This window comes from Haemaphysalis longicornis, unplaced genomic scaffold, assembly GCF_048455015.1.
Source record: "Haemaphysalis longicornis isolate Haplotype H1 unplaced genomic scaffold, Haemaphysalis longicornis Haplotype H1 scaffold_2, whole genome shotgun sequence".
Classification (NCBI taxonomy): domain Eukaryota; kingdom Metazoa; phylum Arthropoda; class Arachnida; order Ixodida; family Ixodidae; genus Haemaphysalis; species Haemaphysalis longicornis.
The window spans coordinates 104858596-104883356 of NW_027526295.1; the positions used below are offsets into that span (position 1 = coordinate 104858596).

At 46.4% G+C, this 24761-nt stretch overlaps 1 protein-coding gene across 2 annotated transcripts in view; it reads left to right on the forward strand.

Moving 5' to 3' along the window:
* Positions 1 to 24761, forward strand: part of LOC144169090 (alcohol dehydrogenase [acceptor]-like) — a 265828-nt gene that overhangs the window by 230593 nt on the left and 10474 nt on the right. For both annotated transcript variants that reach the window (XM_077698098.1, XM_077698097.1), the window contains exons 8-10: positions 513 to 664; positions 1787 to 1967; positions 12142 to 12355. In XM_077698098.1, coding sequence (XP_077554224.1) covers positions 513 to 664; positions 1787 to 1967; positions 12142 to 12355 — 547 coding nt within the window. The remainder of the gene's footprint in view (positions 1 to 512; positions 665 to 1786; positions 1968 to 12141; positions 12356 to 24761) is intronic.

A 24761-nucleotide genomic window follows, 5' to 3' on the forward strand; every position in this document is an offset into this window, starting at 1 on the left:
GATCACACTAAGCACACCGCTACTTAGACCCGCCGCAGTGGCTCAGTGGCTAAGGCGTTGCGCTGCTGAGCACAAGGTCGCGGGTTCGATTCCCGGCCGCGGCGGCCGCTTTTCTGATGGAGGCGAAAAGCAAAAACGCCCGTGTGTACGAGATTTCGGCGCACGTTAAAGATCCCCAGGTGGTCAAAATTAATCCGGAGCCCTCCACTACGGCGCGCCTCATCGCCTTCGTTGCGTCGGTGCGTTAAACCCCACAATCAATCAACACCGCTACTTAGCAGACAGCTAAACCTCCCACGCATTTGCGAATGGCGGAGCCCTTTAACATGGAGTCGAAAAAAGGGCTTACTTTCCCGCCGACCGATTACAGATTTATTAGATGAGGCAAATAATAATGCAATAGTAAAACACATCAAATGACAACTTTGCTGTTTTTGTTTGTAATGCCAATGTAAATTCGATTTTTCTTTCACACATTGACATGTTGCTAGTATTGAATCTTATTTTTACAGGACCACTCAGCTACCCTGCGGGTGTGGACTCGGTCGCCTTCGTGAACACTTCACAATCTAACATATCAAACCCTGACATGCAGTTTTTTCTCGTCACTCCATATCCCAAGCCCTTGCAGTTTCCTGCTTGTGGAAACGAAACTCCACCTCAGGTAAGTTGCTACCCGGCAAGATCATCTCTCGCAATATCCGAGTCTCGGGTTGGATTACTGGCCTAGGAAGCTTTGTCTCTCACTAATGGGAAACAAAAGCATTTCCAGCTATACAATGTTTGTGGGAACGCTAAAACACTCCTTAGGGTATAATATGACGGCCGTGCACGGCTTGGTTCGGGTCGCATATTTCGCTAAAGCGCGTAAAGCACTCAATCCAAATGCCATTTGGCATGAAGCGACATTGCTTCAAACAGAGAAGGTTCAAAATTATGGATGTTGTAAGTGCTTGTAGTCACATTTTATGGACTTTAACGCCTGGGAAGTAAAATTAATGCAAGACCGATTTGTTTTCTGTGAAGAATGTAAAACGGGTCGAAACGGCCACGGGAATAATATTGAGAGGCTACCTGAATTTCACGCTTAATTTAGGCAGTGTCATTTTTTACACACTGAACTTAAGTACGGAACTTAAACTACTCCTTTATTACAAGTAAAATTCCACTACGGAAATAAATTGCAAATATATATATTAGCGGGTAATGAAACAAACTGCAGCATCTGGTGCAATTCTGCGATGGTGTAGAGATACCCTGCAACACTTATGAGAAACTCTTTCACTGTTTCTTTCGCGTCTCGAAGCACTGCGACAGCTGTAGTTATCGCCAGCCCTATGCGGCACTGCGTGCTTTGCTGGTCACCGCAGGAACGCCTTCCGTTTCTGCTTTGATTTTGAGGCTGTCATTTTAAAGAGGCTATCGAATGTGTTCATTGCTGCAACTGAAGAAAAGCCGGCCGATACCTGCTACACCACTGTAATGACGTAATTTCAGCGACCGAATAGCGCCAACAACGGGAATAGAGAAATATCTTTTGAGCAAGTTCCTTCATTACCTAATGGGCATGGAGCACTAGATTTTGGCTGAGGTACCTTTCTACCTCCTAATCTAAGTACTGGATGTGTTGGTTGGCTACGTTTTGCGAGGATTTGAGATTTCAAAAAAGATAGTGTTGAACGATAGTGTTGAACGTATTTTATTAAACTGAGGCTTCGAAAGAGTTTAGTTATCTGGTTTGCTTTAACAAAGTTCAACTAGTGTAATCTCTATGCTCTTTTTACAGGAATGCCACACATATGGTCATGCTATACTGAGAAGGTCGTTCTTATTTACTCTTGCACCAATACTCCTCCGACCAACTTCTAGCGGCTTCGTAAAGCTGAACAGCAGTGATCCTTTTGATCCCCCTATCATTGACCCCCAGCTACTCTCAAATAATACAGACTTCGAAACTATGGTAGAAGGTAAGTACCTGTGTCCGCACCTGATACTCCTCAAAAGTATTTACATAGTTTTGTCATTAACAGGTACACCTCATGGGTGCCAACTGAACTGGATTAACGAAGACAAGATCATGCATGGTTATGGCATTCCAAAATGAACGGTCTGGGGTTGCACTTATAGACGTTTTTTTTTTAGCTTGTTGCTTACTCACACAAAGTGATTTTGCTTCATGGACTACCGCTCAGTTTAGGTTTTGGGCATTTGCCTTTTCTACGGGCAGCCTGCGGTCGGTAGTTGTTATTTTTACGTTCTCGCCCAGTACGAATAAATAGCCTATCACTCGGGCACGGAATTCCTATCCTTGATTTTTTTTCTGCTGCAGATATAATGATGGTAGTAATAATATTTGCGCACCTGCCAAGAGGTTTGATATACATGTGCGTCAGCGTGTGCGATTGTGTGTGAGGCAATTCGCTCCTGCTCTGAATTCTGTTTATAAAGCTACTCACGAGCCGAACAACGCACCAGAGTTCTTCACGAACGTGGTGGCGTGCACTCTGCTCCGTATGCCCACCCATTTCTTGAGGAACGAGCAAGATTAAAGTTGAGTATCTTCTGTTAGCAGCGGCATCAACATTGTCAATCCTTAATATCCGCCTCAGTTTTTTAACGAGAGAGCTGCAGCCAATGAAACGATAGGGTACCTGAAGAGGTATGTTACCTTTGGATGAGGGAGAGGTGAAGGAAGCGTGACTGTATTCGTCGTTACATTGGAGGGGAAAACTCCGCTGCTCTCTTTGGCGAATAATGAAGACCAAATACAGGTTTGGTTTATTGGAATTTTAGGGCAAAAATAAACAGTTAACACAATAAAGCAAAAAAGATGAAACAGTGGTGAATTATCAACCACTTTCTTGCACTCCAGATATCACGTCGCAAGGACTAGTTCGTGCGATTTTAGGCAGCCACTAAGCTACCTCCAAGAAACTTGATTCTAGGATTTTCTTATTTGACTGCATCTATATGCGCCGATGTTTCAATACTAGCCTGCTGTCAAACGAATTCTCCGTAATGTGAAAGTTTTTTACGACATGACATTTTTGACAGAGACAACGTACTCCATTTCGGAATGGACCGATGGGACTTATCAATAGCTGGTTTTTGTTTAACGCAATAACGATTTATGTTAACTTCATGAATCCTTTAAATGAATAAAAGAAGCAGCGCTTTTCACTTCACTATGTGCGTCAGCATAAATGAATGCGTTGTACAATGACACTTCTGTCGAGGAGCGGAATAATAAATGCCGCGTCTCATGCCCCTCGCCACGTTACTACGGAGTGAATAAAAAATTGGTCGCGTATCTGCTCGTTTCGTTGTAAATGTCGAAGAAAGACGAGAGCCTTTCGTCAATATTTGTCAAGTAAATGCTTCCCTTCGCTTTCCAGCTCACCTCTCATGCTGTTCCTCTCCCGTTGCGCTCCTCCCAGGGTAAACACACTGAAGGTTTGCTAAAATCTGCATACATTTACAGCGTCCCGCTGCTCCAGGCCGGGTGCTTCGATGGCAGCGCTGCCATACGGCGGAGACGCGTTTGAATTGAGGAGCCCTACTTCAACTTTTATAAAACCACGTTGCCCTTCTCCACGTGCGTTCCAAGTGGAACGTGGAACCTATCTAGTGAAACCTTCCGTCGCTGTTGCCTTTTGATTTCTTAAAATGCCGCCAGAACCAGTTGCGGCGCGGGAAACCGCAGGCGACATAGTGATTTTTTTAGCAGTAGATGCAGTATTTAATTTGAATCAAGAATCCATGAATTTTTTATAAATGAACACTTTAAATATCACTTATGTATTGACTTTCTACGCCATATTTGCGTAATGTTTTGTTTTTAGTAGACAATGTTGACAAGTGTGAAGATTTGCCCCCGGACGTGCACTTTTAGATTTGGCTTTGGGTATACAGTGGTTCGACTACAGTTGGAACATTTAAAAAAATGTTTCCTGAGCCTACCGCCGCTCTGTTCACACTCAAACTTCACGCGATGGTCGCATTTTGTGGTCTATTTTGTTTGGCACCGGGAACGACGACGGTACTTACCTCTTTATTCTGAAAATAAATAAAAATAATTTTCGCCTATGGGAAAATGGCGGCCGATTTGGACGTGCGAGCCCAGAGCACTTCGATATAGGCAGTTGCGAAAAACCTGGACCCTCCCTCCTTTGGATCGTACGTATGCTGGCGCCACCGCGGCCACCACACGCACTATATAAAAAAAGTAATTATTCAAACTGACAATTTAACGTTAACAGCTGTATAAAGTCCTGGCGTAATCCCTCCCACTCAAGTATGCTTCATAAAGTTCTTTATCTACGTTGTCGTAGGCTCCCTTTATATCAAGAAATGCTATCCATAGTGCTCGCTTCTGAGCCATTGACACCTCTATTCATTGGGTTAGGACAAATAAATTGTCCTCTAAGCCTCTGTCTCGTTTCAATTCATTTTTTTAATTCTCCCAGTATGCCGTTCTCCTCTATCCACGCCTGTAGTTCCGGTTTTATGGCTTGCATTGCCAGCCTGTATGCCACTGAGGAAACTGTAATAGGCCTGTATGAATCGGCATCAGCCCTGTCTCCTTCACCTTTATACATCACCTTCATCCTGCTCTTACGCCAATTGTCCGGTACTTGCTTAGTTTTTATCACTTTTTCGATTGCTCCAATCAGTTGTGCCTTGCTTTTTGGGACCGGTAGGTTGACCAGCAGTATAGGAATTTGATCCGTCCCTGTTGCCGCGTATTGGCTGGAACATTTTCTTCGGATTTTTTCCACTTTAGATTCTTTAATTTTAGCTCTCTATCTGTACGCACCACAGTTGCCCCACTGTCTAAATGCTGTAGTCATCTCTCGGTTCTTCTGAACTTCTATTGTATCATTGAGCGTATGTGAAATACCGCCCATCCCCTTTTAGTACCTGGCCTTCACCGTTTATGATATGACGTTGTACTTCTTCGGTCTTCTTCCTTAGTTCCTTTACATGGTTCCAAAACTTTCTCGGCGCGCCTTTATCCTTTGCCCGTATATCCGAGACTCATCGCTCACTTTCTCGTTTAAGGTTTTGCTGTGCAATTTTTTGTACTTCCGGCTTTTTTAGGCGGTACCAATTCCACTTCAAAGTTATTTCCTCTGCTTGCATTCCCACTCGCTTGGCCCCCCTGTGCTCTCTCGATGCTTGCTGCCTTTCTGTTATAGCTTCCGTGATTTCCTTGTTCAACCAGCTTCTAGGTTTTCTTTTTTATTTGCAGTAGTTGCGCTCTTTCGCGTTCCTTATCTTTCCTTGAATGAAACCAATCAGTCCGCTGTATTCCCAATCTTTCGTACGTTGTCTCTCGATTTCCGTCTCCAGGCTTTTGGCAATATTAGCCATTTGCTGATCGTTTAATTTCAAGTCGTGTGCCACCGTTTTCGGTTTTTAAACTTCCATTTTTCCAAAAGTCAAAATTATCCGTTTATGGTCACTTCCTAAGCTGTGGGCACCTCTTTCATCTATTTCCATTAGAGTCAACCTTTCATACACTCCTCCCGAAAGGAGGCTGTATACTGGACTGCTTTTCCCTTCGTTCCCAAGTAATTTGTCCCTCACATTTATTCTTTCTGTTTACTACAATGAGATTATGTTCTTCACACATATCTAGTACGAGCTTGCCGTTGCGGTCTGTGTATCCGTTCAGTTCCTCAATGTGGGCATTCATGTCTTCCACTGGAATCACCTCTCCCGATTGTCTTAACTGATCGAGGTCCCGCTTAATGCAGCGTACCAATTTTTCATTCTTTTCTCTAATCTCACTGTCATACCCTGACCACCGATAGGCGACTCCCAACAGCGTTTCTCTTCCCGCTATCGTGCCCTTAACCCACATACGTTCTTCGCAGTTTTCCTTTACTCTGTGTCAATTGGCTACCTGTTGAATAAGCATGCCGACCCCTCCTCCTGTGAACCCCTCTGTGAACATCGGCGCAGCGCCTTTGTCGTCGCCTTCAAACTCCAACGTACGGCAATACAACAATTCTTCACAACATTATATCTACCCCGCACTGCTAGGAGTGAGAGTGGTAGCCCCACAGCTAACTGCCAGAGACGTATAGCAGCATTGTGTATCGCGCAAATCGGCTCCCAGGGATCGTTGCTTTGTTGAATACGAATACCATGTTGCACTCATATAAACGTTTATAGAAACACCTGCAGATTGGACAAGCTTTTAAATCTGAATGTAACTATACTCAAGTTGGACGCTATGCTTGCATTCCTTCATCGGTTAGGGTGTTTCCGTGCTCACACGCTCCACATTTCAATGTATAGGGATGCTTTGTTCTCTTCCGCAGCAAAATCTGTCTCTAATCTAGAAATCCTGACATCCTGACACTCTGCCTCATTTCTGCATTAGAAATGCCTATGTGGTAAAGTTAGCACAAGTAAGGGTTATAAGCTTGCGAGTACCTTCGAATTATAAAATAAATGCTTGACACAATGCACTCCAAATGCGTATAGGTATAGTGGTGAAGCGACTCTAAAGGCACCCTCTTTAAAGTTCTCTATAGTCCTACACGGCGGTTTCATACACTAATGCAAAACTGCTTAAACTGCCCCTGCAAAAATACTTTTCCAGGAATGTATTTGTGCACCGTAGTGAAGCAAAATGGAATGAGACTCCATGCGTAGCAGAGCGTTTTGAGAAGAATACTCAAGCGTCAACCGACACCTTCTAATAGTTCTTGAGCATTTTTGCAGTCATAAGGAGTAGTCAGCCAACCTCGCTAATAAGCGTACGTTTTTTGCAATGAAATTTTCTTTTATATCTCGAACGAAATTCCATGCAGACTTCCGGCTGTTAAATTCCTCGAAACTGTAGTCTGATTACGAGCTTTGAAGAGGAAATCACTATGCTTCCTTTGCGATATTTGTCAGGCATATTTACTGCTACCTAGATAATCATTAAATCACTTATTCAATCAATCCGTCATGTTCAATAACGTAACCACGAATAACCAATGGTCTGAGGTCTGACGCAAAAATGGTCACATAAAGCAAAACGCAAGAATCATATTTCACGACACAAACAAAATACAAACCAAACACACGTTGAAGCGGTGTAAATGAAACCAATAAAACAGCAGAGCGGAACGTGAGAAACAGGTAAAAGAGAGAGGCCCAGGGGAACTAACATTCTTGTTAAAGTACTCCAGCTCAGCGGTAAAGATAATAACAGTGAGTTGCACTGCAATACAGTAATAACGATAAGCAACGAAGGACGCTTCAGCAACTTGTCATTTTAAAGAGACCGCACAACAAGCAGAGAATTTAAGTTTTACAGAACAATATTTCAAAAATGGCACGAGTTTAGATATAAACGATCGGACAAACAACTCGCATTAAGTAGTTCCAAAAACATGCAACTACCAGATGTTAAAATAAAACAGCATAGGAAGTGCATCGTAGCAGTCGATAAAAAAACAAAAAAAAATGACAAACACATCGTAGGTGTCTAACGTACTGAATGGAACAGTTCAGTACAATAAATTGGAAATTAACTTTGAAAGATGACAAGGCGTTCAAACAAGTGGTGCTAAGAATTCTGCAATCCCTGTCCTTAGACGGAGGAATGTCGAAGGGCTATAGAAAGAGGAAATATAGAGCCACAGAGAATCAGAGAGCACTACCACGGTCGCTGGATGAGAGCGCACGCAAGGTGCGGCCTGCCGCGTCGCCCGGATTTCAACGGGCGAGGGCGTGAGTGGCGGTGTTTACGTTTGCCGCCGCTTGACTCCCTCGTGGCGCTAGCGTTCGGGGACTGGTTTCGGGACAGAGCGGGGCGGTCCCCGTAGGCGAGCGCTTGCGCCGGCTGAGAGAGACAGCCAGCGCACGGGTTTTAAAGATGTGGTTATCCTTCCTGGGCTACTCAACCGCGAAAACTGTCTGTCCGTATTTATGTATGTCTGCCACTCTGTCGCTCGATCCAACCACCCGGCCGTGACTGAAGCAGCCAAAGGTTAAAATAATTCTTCAATGAGATATGGGCAATACATTTTCAATCTAACAAATCTAAAAAGATGCCCCATATCCAACAACATTGTTAAAAAAAGATAATATTCAACAAAAAGATGATAACCACCGGTTAGCTTTGTCTGAAAAAGTCTCACACACAGCACGTAAACCGCGTTGCACAGTTTAAAGCCGCAATAGTTGATTAGTTACAGTTCAAGCGGCAGGTATTTCGTGGGACTTTATTCGTCCGAAATTTCAAAAATGTCACCTTTTCTTGGGAAACGTGGTGTCGACACACGGGAGAGCGATCAATATTTGCCGGCGACGGATTAAAGCTTGCCTTAAAGACACTTCTTTGCAAAAACATGTTAACCGGGCGGAATGCGCACCTCGTAAAACGAGGACACGCGATAGGATGGTTCAAAACGGATTTGAAGAGACTAGACATTTTGCTATGCGTGTCTTTTGATACTTTTATACTGGCTCGATCATGTCTTGCCGCGCATAGAGATGGGTTGTTTCATTTTCGCAGGCATGATAATGCCTTTAAACGCGCTACTGAAAACATGATTACACAGGTTGTATAGAAAGAAAAATAAATGCACCTTACTGTGTTCAAGAGACAGTGCGTACGGTCCACTCTCCTATAGCTGCTAAGCATTTTTCAAACTCTGCGATGAGAACTAGCGCTAGGTACAGTTCCTCCGTTATTTCATTACCGATTCAAACCAGGGGTTTATGCATAATTTCGATTTGGGGGGGGGGGGGGTGTCGGTGGGATGTTTGGGGGGGTGTTGTATAAATCCCTAGGCAGGGTGCTTGTGGTTGTGGAATCTTTTTGGGGGGGTGTCGAAGTCCTTCTGGGGTGTTAGGGGGGGGGTGTATAAATCCCTGTTCAAACCCCTATGCATTTATCCCTGAAGCTAACGGGCGGGCTCCTGGAGCAGTACCAATATGTTCTCAAATTAGCGCGCTCTAAAGACGTTGCGGTAGTTTTGCTCTGCGAACATACTGCTCTTCAATTCGAAATAATTCTCGTGGCGTAGGAAAATTTTTACATACGTTATCACGTCAGCTTTCTTTTTTGAGTACCCAAGCATAATCTCTACGTAATGAAAGATGTGTAATGCCTTGTATCTGCACAACAAATGCGTAATTCACGCAGTTAAAACTATTAATAATTATGATATTCAAGATGTAGATTGTTGGTTTAAAATAGCAAAGAAAGGAAGAAAATGTGAAATGGAAAAGCGGTGTTTGAATGCTTACACATTATTAGGAAATTTTCGGAATTTCTGTACAATTTCGTTTTTTCTTTTGTGTCCGGGCAAAAATTTATCTTGCCGAGCTCGCCAAATTTTTTTAAAATTTTTTTGTCGCACGGACATTTCATATGCTCTCCTTAATTTTTTTTTCGAGGCTACAGGAAACAAGTAAAAATATGAGGTCAAACTGGAACCGCTTTTCATTCAACTGTATATATATATATATATATATATATATATATATATATATATATATATATATATATATATATATTAATATATATATATATATATATATATATATATATATATATATACATATATATATATTGTCAAAATAAAAAAAGGCCGACATAGCTGTGATAGTAGTATTACTTCATAACTAAACAACGTGTAATCAATTCATATGCGCCGTGAGAGTGAACGAGGTGTGGTGTTTTATTTAGTGCACGAGGAAAAACCTGCAAAAAAGTTGGTTATGTCTTAAACATTGAGAAGTGTTGGTACTCACAAATAACAAGCGCCGTCACAAAAACATTGCTTCTGTTTGTCCCGAATTTTAATATATTCTCTGCAGTCGCAGCTTGCAGACAAAACGTAAATTTCTGCCGGGCGTGAGGTCACGAAGAGCATGCCGGGTGGTATAAGACACAACAACACAGCAATGCAGGCACACTATCAACGCGTAATGCTGCTGCTGCGAACGGAATTTAACTTGCATCTTGACCAAATGAAGTTCGGCCGCCGCTAATCGTGTTTGTCTTTTAACACGCGTAACATTAGTGCCGGTAAATGCCTTATGTGGAGCGCGGAACGCCGATGATAAGCCCACTCTACGAAATAAGCGGCCCGAAAGCTGGCGTCCCGCGGGCCGCGCTCGCCGCAACCAGTCCCGGAACGGTGGTGCCGCGGTGGCAGTATTTGGCTCTAGGCGCACTCACGCCGCTTTGGAGGCACGCGGCAGGCCGGACGTCAGTGCGCCTTTCATCCAGCGACCGTGGCACTACAGCCTTATATTTCGGTCACCTTCGGCCGCACTTTAGTTGAAATGTTTGAGGAATATTCCTGTTGTTGCGGATTTGGGCTATAGAAGACAACTTTCGTCTTTGAGAGGTTCCAAATAAGATGGCTTTTGGTGCACCAACGATAGAATAACATGTTATCACCCTAAAGAAAATTGTAGTCCCAAACATAACGCACCCTAATTACGCCAATATTATCAGTATACGGCAAAAACGAGAAATTCAGAATGGCAAATGCAACATCATTAATGCAAAGAAAAAAACAAAGGGGGCCAAAACCTACTCCCTGGGTACACCACTAGTTGCTTTGCACCTAAATAATGTCTCACCGTTATCATTTATATAGCAATATCGCTACTGGAGAGAGGAACCTGTAAGACCCACAACCGAAGCTTCGAAATCTGACCGAACCAGCTTGGCAACCAATGACATGTAAAAGACTACATCAAAGGCCTTTCTCATCACACGATAGACAGCATCAAGCTGGGACAGCGTACGGGGACAGGCTGCTCTATTGAGCATAAGAGGGTCATTGAAGTTGAACGACCGCGAATAAAGTCATGCTGATAGGGAATGAGGCCATGCCATGAGGTGAGAAAAACCATGACCTTAAGGAGAGCTAACTCAAATATTTTAGATGCCGAAGAAAGAAGTGAGACTGACCTATAGTTAACTTCAGTTGTTGTACCAGACTTGTAAACTGGGAATACACGAGAGATTTTCCACTTAGTGAGGAAACCTGCCGTACCTGGCATAGTTAATAAATATCGAAATTGACACAGGAATGAATATATTCCCATACGTCTTGAGAATGGGAGCAGAAATACCATCTCACCAACAAAGCAGCGAGGGCTTCATCCCCTTGTTGGTGATCAGCAACGAGGTCCTAGTTCAATTGCAAACGAATTTTCCCCGAAGCAATAAGCGGCGCTGCTGTCATCACTACCACCGCTGAGCCCATAACAAGATGAAGATTGACGACCAAAGCAGTTTGCCACATCTAGAACCTCATTTCCTCTTAAGGCTAGTAGATGGATACATTGTCCAGACGTACACCATATCTAGAACGGGTGTATTTTCAGAAGGCTCTAGGTTCATGAGTGGTTTGAGTTTCTACTGACGTCAGGTAAAAAGCATGATCACGCTTGTGTGATATTTTGTAGAAAGCACGCCGGCACCAGAATTTCTGAGCGAATTGTTCCACGCCAGATCGTTTCATTCTTGTGAGGGTGCGTTTTTCCTGTTTCAGCGCATCTGGCAATTCAGGAGAAAAACACTGAGAGAACTTGAAGTGCTTCAGTAAATATTGCGAAATGTATTTTTTCATGCCCGAAAGCACAATCTCACAACTATTAAATAATAATATAACATTAGCTATCACCATCATCATAAGGAGAGCGAAAATATATTGGCTATATGGCCCCGCCCCACATACTTCTTCAGCTGTACAATAAAATATCTGTGTTGTTTACCCTAGTGCGGGACCCTTTCGTGTCGGCATTTATGGCCGTTGGAATTTTTAACTAAGTGTAAGAGCACTAGCAAACTTTACCATGTGTAATATCAATTCCAAGGTTGCCACGTATTCACGATTTTCTATAGGTGCCTGCAGCAAATGGCGAGCAGTAGTATGCATCCGTTTAAAACTTCACTCTATGTTTCAAGGGCCTTGATTTTTGTGTTACACTGGGCCATACTCTTCCGTCAGTGTTTACGTTGAGTATAACAGCTTTAGTTTTTCTGTATTTCTAATTTTTCATTTCAACCAAAGAAAGGAATGCTAACCCGGCATACTTCTTTTAACACTCCTCTTATAGCCTTAAAATAATAGTTGATTTGTTGTTGCTTTCTATCTGTCCTCGCAGGAGTCAACCTTGCATTACGCGTCATGAATACTACAGCGATGAGAAATGGCCACGTTATGTTGTTTAACTACACTCCTGCATGTGAAAATTACACTGCATGGACCGAGGACCACATAGAGTGCATGGTGCGTTCCAATTCGCACAGCGGCTGGCACCCGTGCTGCACTGCACCCATGGGTACCCACCAGGATGCCGTGCTCGATGCCAGACTAAGGTAATGTCAACAGAAAAGGTATCCATATTTTATGTATATATACGTCTTTTACTCACTACGGTAAAGCAGGATACAAGTTCAGCCTCTTTAAACAGCGCGGAAAAAACGAAGGAAGCTCACACTAACACGTAAGACCTGAAGGTAGCGAAGCTGTACGCAACCTTCATGACCATCACGACGACTTAAGTCCACGATTGCTGCCGATTTGCTTCTTCTTCGCTGCCGCAACGACCTTTACTCCATCTGTGTTGCTATAACGGCGAAGAAGTAGTAAAGAGAAAAAGCAGAATGAACGAACTAAACGCGTGGAGTTAATCTAGCAGCCCACAGGTGCAACGTGGACCCTATCATGTGTTCTGTGTTGAGAAAATGTCGTTATTTCTCTTCCCACAGCCACAGCCGAGTGAGTCAGCCGTTTGACTCTGGAGTACTGATTCAGGGTCGTAGCCGAGTAGGTAAGGCTACTGACTCTAATATCGTTCTGCGAGGCACAGCTTCCAATCTTGCGGGTGCCGGTGATTTCTTTCGGTGTACCGTTGTACTAGGTTTTGCGAAACGCCGAAGTCGACAAATTGCTGGACAGCTTCACTGTTAAATCAGTAAATGAAGAGGGGCCCTATTCTCGACTGCACAAATTCACAGTGAATTCATTATGTTTTGACCGTAAGCACAACGTAACCAATCAGTGACGTGATGCACGCATAGGTATTACAATATGCAGTGTAAATTCACGCCTCGCTCATAAAGATGAGGACCAAGGTATCAAATTTTGTGCATAAAAGACACTTGGCATGTACTATAAAAATTAAGACGGTAGCTGAGGCTGGCAAGAGAAACACGTCTCTGCAGCTCAAAATTGGCGTCAACACCACAAGGCGATCGAGTAACATTGATTCAAAAGCGAGCGAAAGGCGGATGTCGAGCTAAGGAACATGACACAAGTTATTTACGGTATCTATTTATTTCTTCCATTCGGTTTTAGTAACTTAGTTTGCCCTCTGCTGCAATGCAAGCTTTCTTGCGTTATCACCTTCCCGGCCGCCACTGCCGCCACGCCATCGTCTGCTGCTATGTTACCTGTTGATGGCGTGATCACTGATCACTTAAGACGGCCACGACCATCGCTTGTATGACACATAACAGCAGTGAAGCGCTACGCCTGATAACCGCGGAGCGCACCGATGTCGCCGATTGACTCATTCGTCAAGCTCGACTTTAACCAGCGCTGCAATGAAAAGAAGAGTCACTTCATTTGTTTTTTTTCTTGAGTTCTATCATGTGACCCAGCTGCTTACTAGGAGGAGTATGGACAAATGCCATGCATTGGGTTCTCTTTGTCATGGAGAGGCGTGTACTGCCCTCTTATGTTGCGGTTACGCGTAATGACAATTTTTATTTCATTGCCAAACATAAAAGCAAAATACAGCACGTTATTTGTATGCTCCGTGATAGCTGACTTGGAAACAATCGAAACGTTTATTTTTTTCGTTAAATATGCTTTAAACCGCGCGTCATGCGAAAATACGCCTCCTGCAAATTCGCGGACATTTCACGGCGCCGAAGGTCGTGGACATTTTTTGCCCTTTTTCGCTGCAAAATAAGTCGCAATTTTCAAGCTGGTACGTAACGTTACGTCACTTTTACGCAGGCTGAAGTTGCTATAGCGTGACTTGTCGTTTCCACCAACTGTTTAAATTACGTCACGCCTTCTCAGCCAATCTCAGAGAGGGCGTGTATTACAAGCAGTATTGTTGTTGAGTAGCAAAGACAGGCTTACGTTGTCATGTCTGGTGCATTTGCCTAGTTTTTCATTGCCGGCCAAGAATTATGCGCTTTCAGTAAAGAGAAATAAGGCAAACTTTATAACTGTTGACTGTAAACGTCATGAAACGTCAAAATGACGAAAGCACACACAACCGCTTCGTAAACCGGAAGCACGTGACCAAAATTGAAAGCCAATCGGAAAGGACTTCCGGCAAAATGCCCAATTTTCCGGGAATTTGTGCAGTCGAGAATAGGACCCATGGCCTTTTTACAGCTGTGGTTCAGGGAAAGGAAAAACCACGTGATTTACTGACGTCAGGATAACAAGCTTCCATGTTTGCAACGTCAGGCTACAACAAAGCCCGATGTTCATCTGAATGGAAAAGTAGCGAAACTCACCCCTGTGTATATAATTGCTAGGATGGACCTTGGGGCCGGCCAATATTGTAGCTTCTCTTGAAACCGCGTTGCAATAATTCATCACCCTAAACTTTGATGTTTAAAAACATGTGTAGAGATTATACGCGTCTTTGATTTCTTTTCCTCCGTGGTGTCAATTGTGTAGTCGGGTTTTGTTGTGATGTACGAAAACATTGTAAAATGTTCGGCATTTTAATGACTCGCAACATACTCATGATCCTCTTCCAGGCTGATTCGTGCATTCAAAAGCTTTAGTTTTGCTTATTTGCTTAGTACAAAATGTACAAAAATTTGAAGAAACATTAACAGAAGGAACTCAGAGAAATAACACAAGGAAAACACTGCCGAATCGGTGGTCCGCTCTTCCGACAGTGTTCGCGACATTGAATGAAACAGCTTTTATTTTTACTGTATTTGAAATTTTTCATTTGAACTGAAGGAACGAATACTGAGTCTACATACTTCTGCTTTTCCTCTGAGTTGAAAGTATTGCTTCCCAACACGGAGCAAGAATATATAGGAGAGGAAACGCCTATTGCAGGCGGCGCGATGGAGCGTCCAGATAATGCCACAATGACAACTATGGCAAACTACGAAGCATGGGAACTGCGGTGCCGAACAATATGACAGCCGCACCTGGTTGAATGCACTGAAAGCAATACCAGAGTCCTTCATTGCTGGCAATACTGTTGTTGGCAGCATTCGCCAAAAGGCGTAAATCGCTATGGGCTCGAGCTGCTACGTGCCGCGGGCACGGAGCGCTGGGATCTCGGACGTAGCTCACGCGTGCGCCCGCAAGGGGCCCGGTCACGCTACGTCGGTGAATGCGGCCCCTTTTCAGTGCACTGTCGCATAACCAACGAAGTGTCCTACACACTCGGCTCACTTCGAGCGCACTGCATCGCATAGAGTTTCTTACAATATACACTAGACAGAATCTGGCCAAGCGCCTATGCAGCTCACATCAAGGCCGTCTGTGTTGTCATTGGCCGCCATTACATCATGCGCTCGCCTTCGTTTCATCATTGGCTTCGATTGAAACATATTAGTGACGGCAAATTTAAGCAAAATGCCACAAAAACGTGAAGAATGGTGTGCAATCATGTAAGTAAAAATAAAACAGGCTGTTTTAAAAATAAGGAGCAATAGTAGCACCTTTATTGGCAAGGAGGGCCAAAGGCCGACTTAGGGAAGAGGAAGGAGAGTAGGGGAGGGGAATGCAGCGTCTTTTACAGGGACGTGGCAACTTGCAGGGGCCAGAGTCGACCCCAGCTACACTGCCCGTGCTAGGTCACTTTTGATAGCAAACATGCCTATTTTGTTCAGTAGAGGTTTCTCCATAGTATGATAGTCTTCTGGGTTGCTTGTGGGTGCGTGGAAAGATGTGATGATGTCTGAGCGATGTTGCGAGAAGAAGGAGCAATCCCGAAGGAGATGGTTGAGGTCTGCATATGTGAGGGTATTGCAGAATGTACAGGGCCGTCCACGCTAGGTGCGAACACGGCGCAGCGTGGCCTCACTCTGCGGAGCGCCAGCGCACAATCCGTGGCCGCGCATCGAAGCTAAGCGGCGCAGGCGCACAGGGGCTTGGAGGCGGGGCTTCGTGTCGTCTGCTAGCGCGGGAAAGCGCCGTGCCTGCTTTGCTGTGAAGCACGCCTAACTGTAGGCATGCTTGTAGCGTCTAAGCGCGCCGCGACAGCGTTGCAGGAAAGCGCACTTTCCTTACTGCGGCGCGTTGTGTAGTTTCTGCGTTCGAGAACTCACCGCTTCCGTTTTTCAGTTCCGCGGTGTGGTTAAATACAAGTATTGTTGCGAACATTTCAGCACTGCCTTGGTTTGGTTCAATGAGAGACTCTGTATAGAACGGCATCGTATAATTTCTGCCACTAGGATTTATTTAATGCTCAGTAGCATTACGCACAACATAATTGTCTGTGCATTTCGCCTCCGTGGAATTTTGGTCACAGCGGCTGCGTTGCAATCTACCGAATTTCTTCCCGATGTGTATTATCTTTTTTCGCACATATGAATATTGCACATCGTCGAGATGGTTCAAGCAGTCGCCCGGCCAGGAAGTCACGCCCCCAGCACAATCGTGTACTCTACGTTCGAGTTCTGGACTGATCCCATTCTAGTGTGGTAAATTGTAATGCATACTTCATTGGTTGCGCTCTCTAAATGACTAGTTATTAAGAGACAGCGGCCATTTCTTTGTTGCCACCTGTACGCATCCTCCTTTCTGGTAAGACCCGTACTTCCTCGCAATGGGCCTAAGTGAGCAATGAAGCTGTGGTCACCAGTTCCATGCTACACAATCGTGGAACAGCTTCTCCGTTCTTTAGGTCCACAACTTCTGCATTCTTCTCTTTACTATCCCCACACACATGGCCTAACCAAACGCCACGAACAGAAAAATCACCAATATGTTCAATACATTTTCAATATGCATAACAATGCAGTCAATGCCTTACATTATAACAAACACTTGCATTGTGGACTCGGCATATTCTGATTTATTTTCACATTTATGATATTTCTTGTCAATTTTCATGAGCTCGTTGATCATATTCGAAGTCGCATCCAGCAATCCGGGAGCGTCTTCGAGCAAGACCGAGAATTTGAATACTCCTATCAAAATAAATTCGGGATGCTAGCACTCACGCGCAAGACTACAATGTTGAAGCTGTTGTAGGTGAGCTTTGCTGGACGCAGCTAAGCTTTATTATCATTGTTTATTTTCATAGTTGCGGTGCTAGTAATCGTCGTCATATGCATCAAACCGGTCGTCATCTTTCTCGAAGCGAGTGATGGATTGAAAGTCGTCCTCTGCATTGTAGTGTTCAACCAGCTCTTCGTCATCGACTCGAGACGCGGTTGCAGGACCTGCAAGTCGTCTCGGGAAGTATTGGCACACTCGTAGCCATGTCTCCAATATTCCACAATGGCTTCCAGAGAATGTGTCGGTCGTAATGACCTCTACTAAGCAGGATGTTTTTTTTTAATTTTAGCATTCGACTTTAGGAATAATGCTGAAGTTTTCTTACATGCGCGGTAGGGATTGACGACAGCATTGGTGTTTTTTTTTTTTTTTTGCTATAGCCACTGCGCGAGCCGGGGACTCGGCGTTTTCTGCAAGGTATGCGCTAACGAGTGCTCGGCATGTTCTCGCTTCTCGAGGTTTTTATCAGTTTTATATTCGCGCTAAATCTACTGCGCATGCCGGGGACGCTCGGAGGTCGCCTCAAGCACGCGCCCACGAGCCTTCAAAATTTTCTCTCTTTTTTTTTTGCTGCAATGGCGGTCTTACGGCCAGTAACATGTCCGTTGTTAAAAAAGCCGGCCGGACGGCATATTCGGGCATAAGGCCATCTGCTTTAGAGAGCACACGCAGAAAATACAGCTTTGCTCCCTTACCCTCTTTAATTCAGGGGTGCGGTTAAATCCCGAAAAATCCGCCAGGACTTGACCTGGCCCGCCGCGGTGGCTCAGTGGTTGGGGTGGCTGGTATAGTGAGCCGGGAGACCCATTTCCGATCCCAGTAGCAGGTGCCGCTTTCAAAAGAGGCGAAATGAAAGAACGCGCGTTTGCTGCGTGGTATCAGTGCACGGTAAATTTCCTTGAGTGGTCATTCGGAGCACTTCTCTGCAGCGTTTTCGTAGCAAGAGCCGTTTTGTGGCGTTAACCCCTATAACCCGAGCCAAACCAGTTCTGAAATGCCTTCAACCTTCAACAATACTTGCATTTAAAACCGGCACCGCGGAACTGAAAAGTGGAAGCTGTGAGTTCTCGTACGAAGAAACTACACAACGCGCCGCAGTAAGGAAAGTGCGCTTTCCCGCAACGCCGTCGCGGCGTGCTTAGACGCTACAAGCATGCCTACAGTTAGGCCTGCTTCACAGCAAAGCAGGCACGGCGCTCTCCCGCGCTAGCAGACGACACGAAGCCCCGCCTCCAAGCCCCTGTGCGCCTGCGCCGCTTAGCTTCGATGCGCGGCCACGGATTGTGCGCTGGCGCTCCCAGGAGCGAGGCCACGCTGCGCCGTGTTCGCACCTAGCGTGGACGGCCCTGTACATTTGAGAGGCAGATTGGGTAAGAGCCGCTTACGGTATATGTGCGCGGTGTAGGCGGAATTTGCTAGGAGCTTGTTGAGAAATACCACACCGGTTCGTGGCAGGGTATGAATGCCGGTTAAGTACCCCTGTGGGGTGGCAGTGATGTCGCGGTTCCTCTTGTCGCGTTTATGTCGAAGTAACTGCACGGAAGGAGGAAGCGGTGACGGAGTCGGCATGCAGGGAACCAGCGGATGGGTGATACTGCTTTCTTGTGCCGCAGAATGGGCGGCCTGGTTTCCTGTGCAAGCTGTGTCCTGGCTAGGAACCCAATCAGTCCGTACAGATACCCCGTAGAGACGGAGTAGGGCAACATGGGTCAGGATTTGTTGTGTAAGGGGGTTGAGAGAGGACTGGCGTCTGAGTTCTTGAACTACACCGAAGGAGTCAGTGAGGATGCGAATGTGGGATGGGGGCATCTGCGAGACGTCGAAGTTATCTGGTTGAGGGTACCGATGACAGCGTGGAGCTATGCCTCCAACGGCGTGATGTGAACAAGGTTGAGGCTTGCTGTGCCGCTGAGATCTGGGTTCTCCGAGTAGTGCCAAGCCAGACCGATGATGTGGTCCCTGACGCTGGCATCCGTATAGATGTCAACCTCTCCGGGCGAACGGGACCTGTTGAGCTTTTCTAGGCGCTGTTTGCGCAGCGTGCAATGACCACGCGGGACTGGCTTCGAAGGTCCATTAGGGGCGCATCCGGGAGAGCCCATGGAGCCATTGGGCTTAGCAGGTTGTGCACCTGGATGGGTCGTTGGTTGTCCCAATCTGAGAGCGCCAGTCCTTGCAGGGTAAGAGTCCACTTGAAGTCCGGTTGCATTCGAGCTTCCTTCGATATCAGATTGATGGGGGAAGTGGAGCCGCTTGTTCCAGTGCCATAATTCTTGTATTTCGAGGTAGGCCGGTTATGGTTCGGAGTGTGGCTCTGTGAAGGGTGTTGAAGAATTTGAGATTAGTCTTGCTGAAGTCATATAAGGGGCACCATATGAGAGGGAACAGATGGCCACAGCACGAGCCAAAGCAACGCATGAACTTTGTTGTCCACCGCCGTACTTGTTATACAGGCGCTTAATAAGGTGAAGCATCGGTTTCCATTGCTTTTTTAATTTAGTTAGCCAGATCTTTGGACTGTTGTTACTGCCCAGCGGGATGCCAAGCAGCCTTATGTGGCCGCAAGTGGCACAGATAGTGTTATTTGCGATGTAGAGGGCGGTTGGTTCCGTATCAGGCGAGGACTTGGTACCGTGAGCAAGGAGGAGTTCAGTTTTTTCAGGTGCCATTTCAAGCCCGAGTTGAGGCAGATGGTTCTCAAGGCTTCCGACAGCCGCCTGAAGTTCAGTAATCACACTGTCCGTGTTTTCGAAGTCATTACCTTCTGTCCATATCGTAATATTATCCGCGTAGGTGGCGAAACGGGCGGATGTGTCTTGCTCGAGTTGACCAGCCATAGGGGTCATCGCCAGATTAAAGAAGACTGGTCCGAGTATAGACCCTTGAGGAACTCCTCTGTCCAGACAGTAAGTACGGGGCAACCAGCCTAGATGAGCACCGTTACGTTTAATGGGTCTACTCTGGAGAAAGTGGCGCACCCGGTCTTGAGTGTTTTGGCTGGGATACGCTTGGGCTAATTCTTCTAGAATTGCGGTTTGACTGACTCTGTCGAAGGCCTTGCGGATGTCGACGGCTAAAACGTTGTCTGGTAGGCCACCACTCCTTGCCGAGCGGTTGATAACACAACGTAGAAGACACAGACAGTCGTGTGTTCTGAGATGAGGGCGAAAGCCGGTTTGGGATGGGTGAAACCAAGGTTGAGCGTATTCGAGGTAGTACTGTATTCGTGCATGAATGAGACGTTCTATTAGTTTACACAGAGTAGGAGTAAGTGCAATAGGCCGAAAATTTGTGATAACATTTGGGTCTTTGTTTGGTTTGGGAATGGGATGGACAAAGGTGAGTTTCAGGTAATCAGGAACCTCGCTCATCTCCCATAGCTTGTTCACGTGGGCTAGCAGTCGAGTCAGGGTCAAATCGTCCATGTTCCGAATTTGTTGCCAGGTCATGCCGTCATGGCCAGGTGCAGAACGTAGTTTTCCCTGCATTATGGCCGCTCGGAGTTCTGCCAGAGTAAACGGAGAGTCTAGGTCCTCGCGTGAATCGGGCACCTGGATGACCGGTAGTGCGGGGGGCTGGGTGAGTGATGCCGTGGGGAAGAAGTTAGTAATAAGTTGGTGCTCTACTGTGGCAGGATCGTCTGTCAGTGCAAGGGTGGAGAACAGTGGTTGGCGTTTTTTTTTATTTCCGGGCGAGGCCTCTGTAAATTCGCCACAGCTTGGAGAGGCCACGTTCCTTGCTAAGAGAGGAGCACAAGTCATTCAAATGGTCATTCATTAACTGTTTCCGATACGAATGAATCAGTTTGTATTGATGCCTGATGCGCATCAGGTCCCGGTGGTGATGGCCATTATAACGGTAGCGGTGGGTAATCTGCTCGACTCGCTTCCGCAAATTCGATAAATGCCCGCAAATTGCAGGGGTGTCTTCTTAACAGGTTACTTGTTCGGAAGCCGCGTGTGGGGCCTATTGGACGCCAGTGATGAATGCCGAAAGATCGTGGTCCTCATGTGCATTGAGAGCTTACCGAAAGGCAGAGGAGTCTGTTCGAGTGATCGTTTTCGTCATACGTAGTCGCTTGCCGCGTTATGTAATGGATATAGGATAGTGGTCACTACCCCACTAAAAGGAGGGGAACAGCGCAAATTTGGCAGACACGAGAAGAAGTAGACGACACGCACAGCACTACCCCACGTTGTGCTGTACGTGGACCAATTACGGGTGAGGCCTGCAATGGTCCATGTCAGGTCAGGGGTGGTGTCCCGCTGAGATGGATAAAGCCCCACCCTTGTTGCGCAGGCGAGGTCTCTAACGAGGTGTAGATTGCATAGTTCAGCAGTTTCCGCAAGAGCCGCCCCTCTCTTGTCTGTATTGGTATAGCCCCAGGTGTGGCTTTTTGCATTGAAGTCGCCTCCAAGAACCATATTTGTGCAGGGCAATTGAGACGTAAGTTGGTGTATCCAGTTAAAATTGACATTACGGAGGGATCCTGTAATGGGCCTGTAGTAGCCCGAGGCAACCACTATGGTTTTTCCACTAGGTAGTCGAGCATGAGCGACCACGACTTCATGCTGAGTAGACGTGAGGCCTGGCACAATGACTTGTCGGCTACCGAGGTCTGCACGGACCAGTACGGCCGTATAGCCGGGTGTGAGGGTGGATCTATTTGAGTTACGATGCGGTTTGCAGGTAATGCAGGGGCTGGTGTAGGTCGTGTAGCCACGAACGTCAGGAGTTGTGCGAGTTTCTTGGAGGGATAAGAATAGCAGTTGGATTTGCCTAATGCGCTGTAACAATGTGAGATGATTCTACTGGTAGCTGCGGCAATTCCACTGTAGAATAGTGGGAGTAGCCATTATTGCTGAATAAGGACTTTACGCGGGGGTTCCTCGGGAGTCTCTGTCGGGGTTAGCCCTTCTGAAAAACGTTGCAGTAAGGCCGTTGTTTGTTGCATGTGACTTTCGAGAAGACTTCGAATTTTACCAATGTCATCTTGCCGTGTTGTACGTTCACGCCTAATGTTGGTTCGGATAGTGTGGAGAGCCTGCGTGTGCTCCGGGTCGATCCTACTTTGTGATGTCAGAGTACGTCTGATGCCGGAGCTCTGGATAGGGCGCGTATTGTTGCGCGAAGTGGGTTTATTTGGGTTCGTTTTAGTCGCATTCTGATTCTTTGCGGCTAGAGCCTTTTTGAGTTCCTGGTTTTCAGCCTTGAGCTGCTGGATTTCTTCTCGCAAGGCAGCCAGCTGGGCCAAGACGGCAGCGTAAGGGGGGACCTGTTGAGTGTCACAAGAACCTTGGCTCTTGCTTGGTTGGCGCTGAGTTTCCTTCTCACGTGCCTTGTCCGCCCAAGAGATGCCCTTGGCAGACTCCTTAGCGGGTATGTTATTGGAGGGGAGTCTGCTGGGGCAAGTTGGACTGACAGCAATGTGGCTTAATTCATCACATTCAGCACAATATACTGTTGGGCCGCAATCCTCACCTACATCATGTGGTCTACCGCAGGTACTGCACACCGTCTGGCTGGACAGTACTTGGACATATGACCGATGCGGTGGCAATTGTAACATACCATTCTCTTGGGGACATATGGGCTCACTTTAAAGGGACCCTGCAACACTTGCCATCGCCTACTAGTAATGTATTTTGGGATAAAGTCTATTGTCCCAGAAATCTCCTAACGCAAGAATTGTGAAAATCCGTTCACAATTAACGAAATTACGCGCGATGAGAAATCGCGCATAATCGTTCCCTCTCATCTCGACCGCGACAGCGCGACGAAAGCTGCGCGCTCTCTCCCGGAGAGGGGGGCGGCTCGCGGCGTTCTCTTCGGCGGCCTTCGATACATCACATGCCGGGTAGTTTTCTCCTTTTCTCCGCAACGCGGAGGGGCCTATTTTCGGTCTGGTGCCACAAAAAAGCAGGCATGGGTGCCTGCTCGCAAGTGCGCGCTCGGGCTGGTAGGGCGTTTTTCAAGCAATAAACGTTTGTAGTCGAGTGGTCCCGTTGAAAGGGAAGTATTGAGCTCATCACTCAAACTCCGCGCGCACTCAAAACACAAAATAAACGGCAAAACTGTTCCTACAGGTTCAGGCATACAAGAGGTTCGTACACAGCGATGACGACGACGGAAATGGGAGAATCTAGCCGCGAAGTTGACCAGTGACAGCCGATCGGGCAGCCATGGCCTATGTGACGTCCCTTAGGCCATGCATAATGAGGACAACTGAAGAGAGAGCGGTTGGTTTTTCAGCGTCTTTCACATCGATTTGCGCGCTCACCGCTTCACGTGCACGTGTAATATTTGGCTCAGGTATTCCTGGCAGTGTAATCTAAACGTCGCGCAGGTTTACTTGCACTGCTCAAAGAGTGTTGCAGGGTCCCTTTAATGATGGCCATGTAATACTTCACAGCTTTTGGCAAAGTTGGGAGTCGAACGTGACTACCGCACGGTTGGTTCTGCCGATGCGATGTACCGAGAGAATTTCCGCATGTTCACAGCGAAGCCATTCGAAAATATCTTCGTTGGAGTCTTCAGGCTCAACTTTAATTACTCCTCTTATGGTATTTAGACGGTTCGGGGACTTCTTGACCTCAACAGGGATAGAGGTGCATTTGCCATTTTGTTTAATTGGGATATGGGTAGTAGCCAGGATGCGTGAGGCATGTTCGTCATCGTAAACTGTGTTGTAAAGGCAATTGCTTGCGGCGTCGTACTTGTGAGAGGCCACCTCGGAATGAAAGGCTTGTGGGTCCGTAGTGCCTATAAGGTTAGCGAAAGCACTCTTAGGTATTTCGCGAATGTTGATTTTGGATAGTGGCCTTAGCACTAACAGTGAGCGGGGTCGACTTACCCGGTCAATCTTGGTGACGAGTGTTGTTCCGGTGCTCTTGTTGCGGTGCCAAAAAGTCCAGGGCGCTGGCTGGCTCGGTAAGCTGAGCCCCTGGTCGGGTTCCAATTCAACAGGTTCTGGTTGTTGTCCGGCATCAGCAGAATCGGTTGCTACTTGCAGCGAGGAGGTCGGAGGACCATCTTGAATAACGGGATCCCCACCGAACGTTGAGGCAGACGCTGCGTTCAGCAGCGCTTCCAGCATCGCGGGCCGGAGCAGTGAAGGGGGGACCGACGGTGTGGCGGCGGGTTAGGCTTAGCTTCAACCAAAAAAGAACAGGGAAAACTCTGGCCCCAGAGGGGTCGTTGAAGGTCGCAATTGGCACGTACGTGTAGCGCTGCACTTCACCAGTAGGTTGGTACCATTTTCAACGAGGAGGAAACAGAATTTCCGCAGCAGAGGCCATTTAGAAGCGAAGCAGATTTGAGCGCCATTCACACAGGTGGCGATCGCAGCGCCTCCTCAAAACTAAGGAAAAAGGGAGTAAATCGTAATTTTTTCTGAACATTTGTGGCTGCTATTCTGAGGCCAAGGTGGTAGTTACGAACAATGTTAATATTTTGGGGGGGGAGGGGGACTCATTAGAGACTCTTATTTTATTATTTTACCAT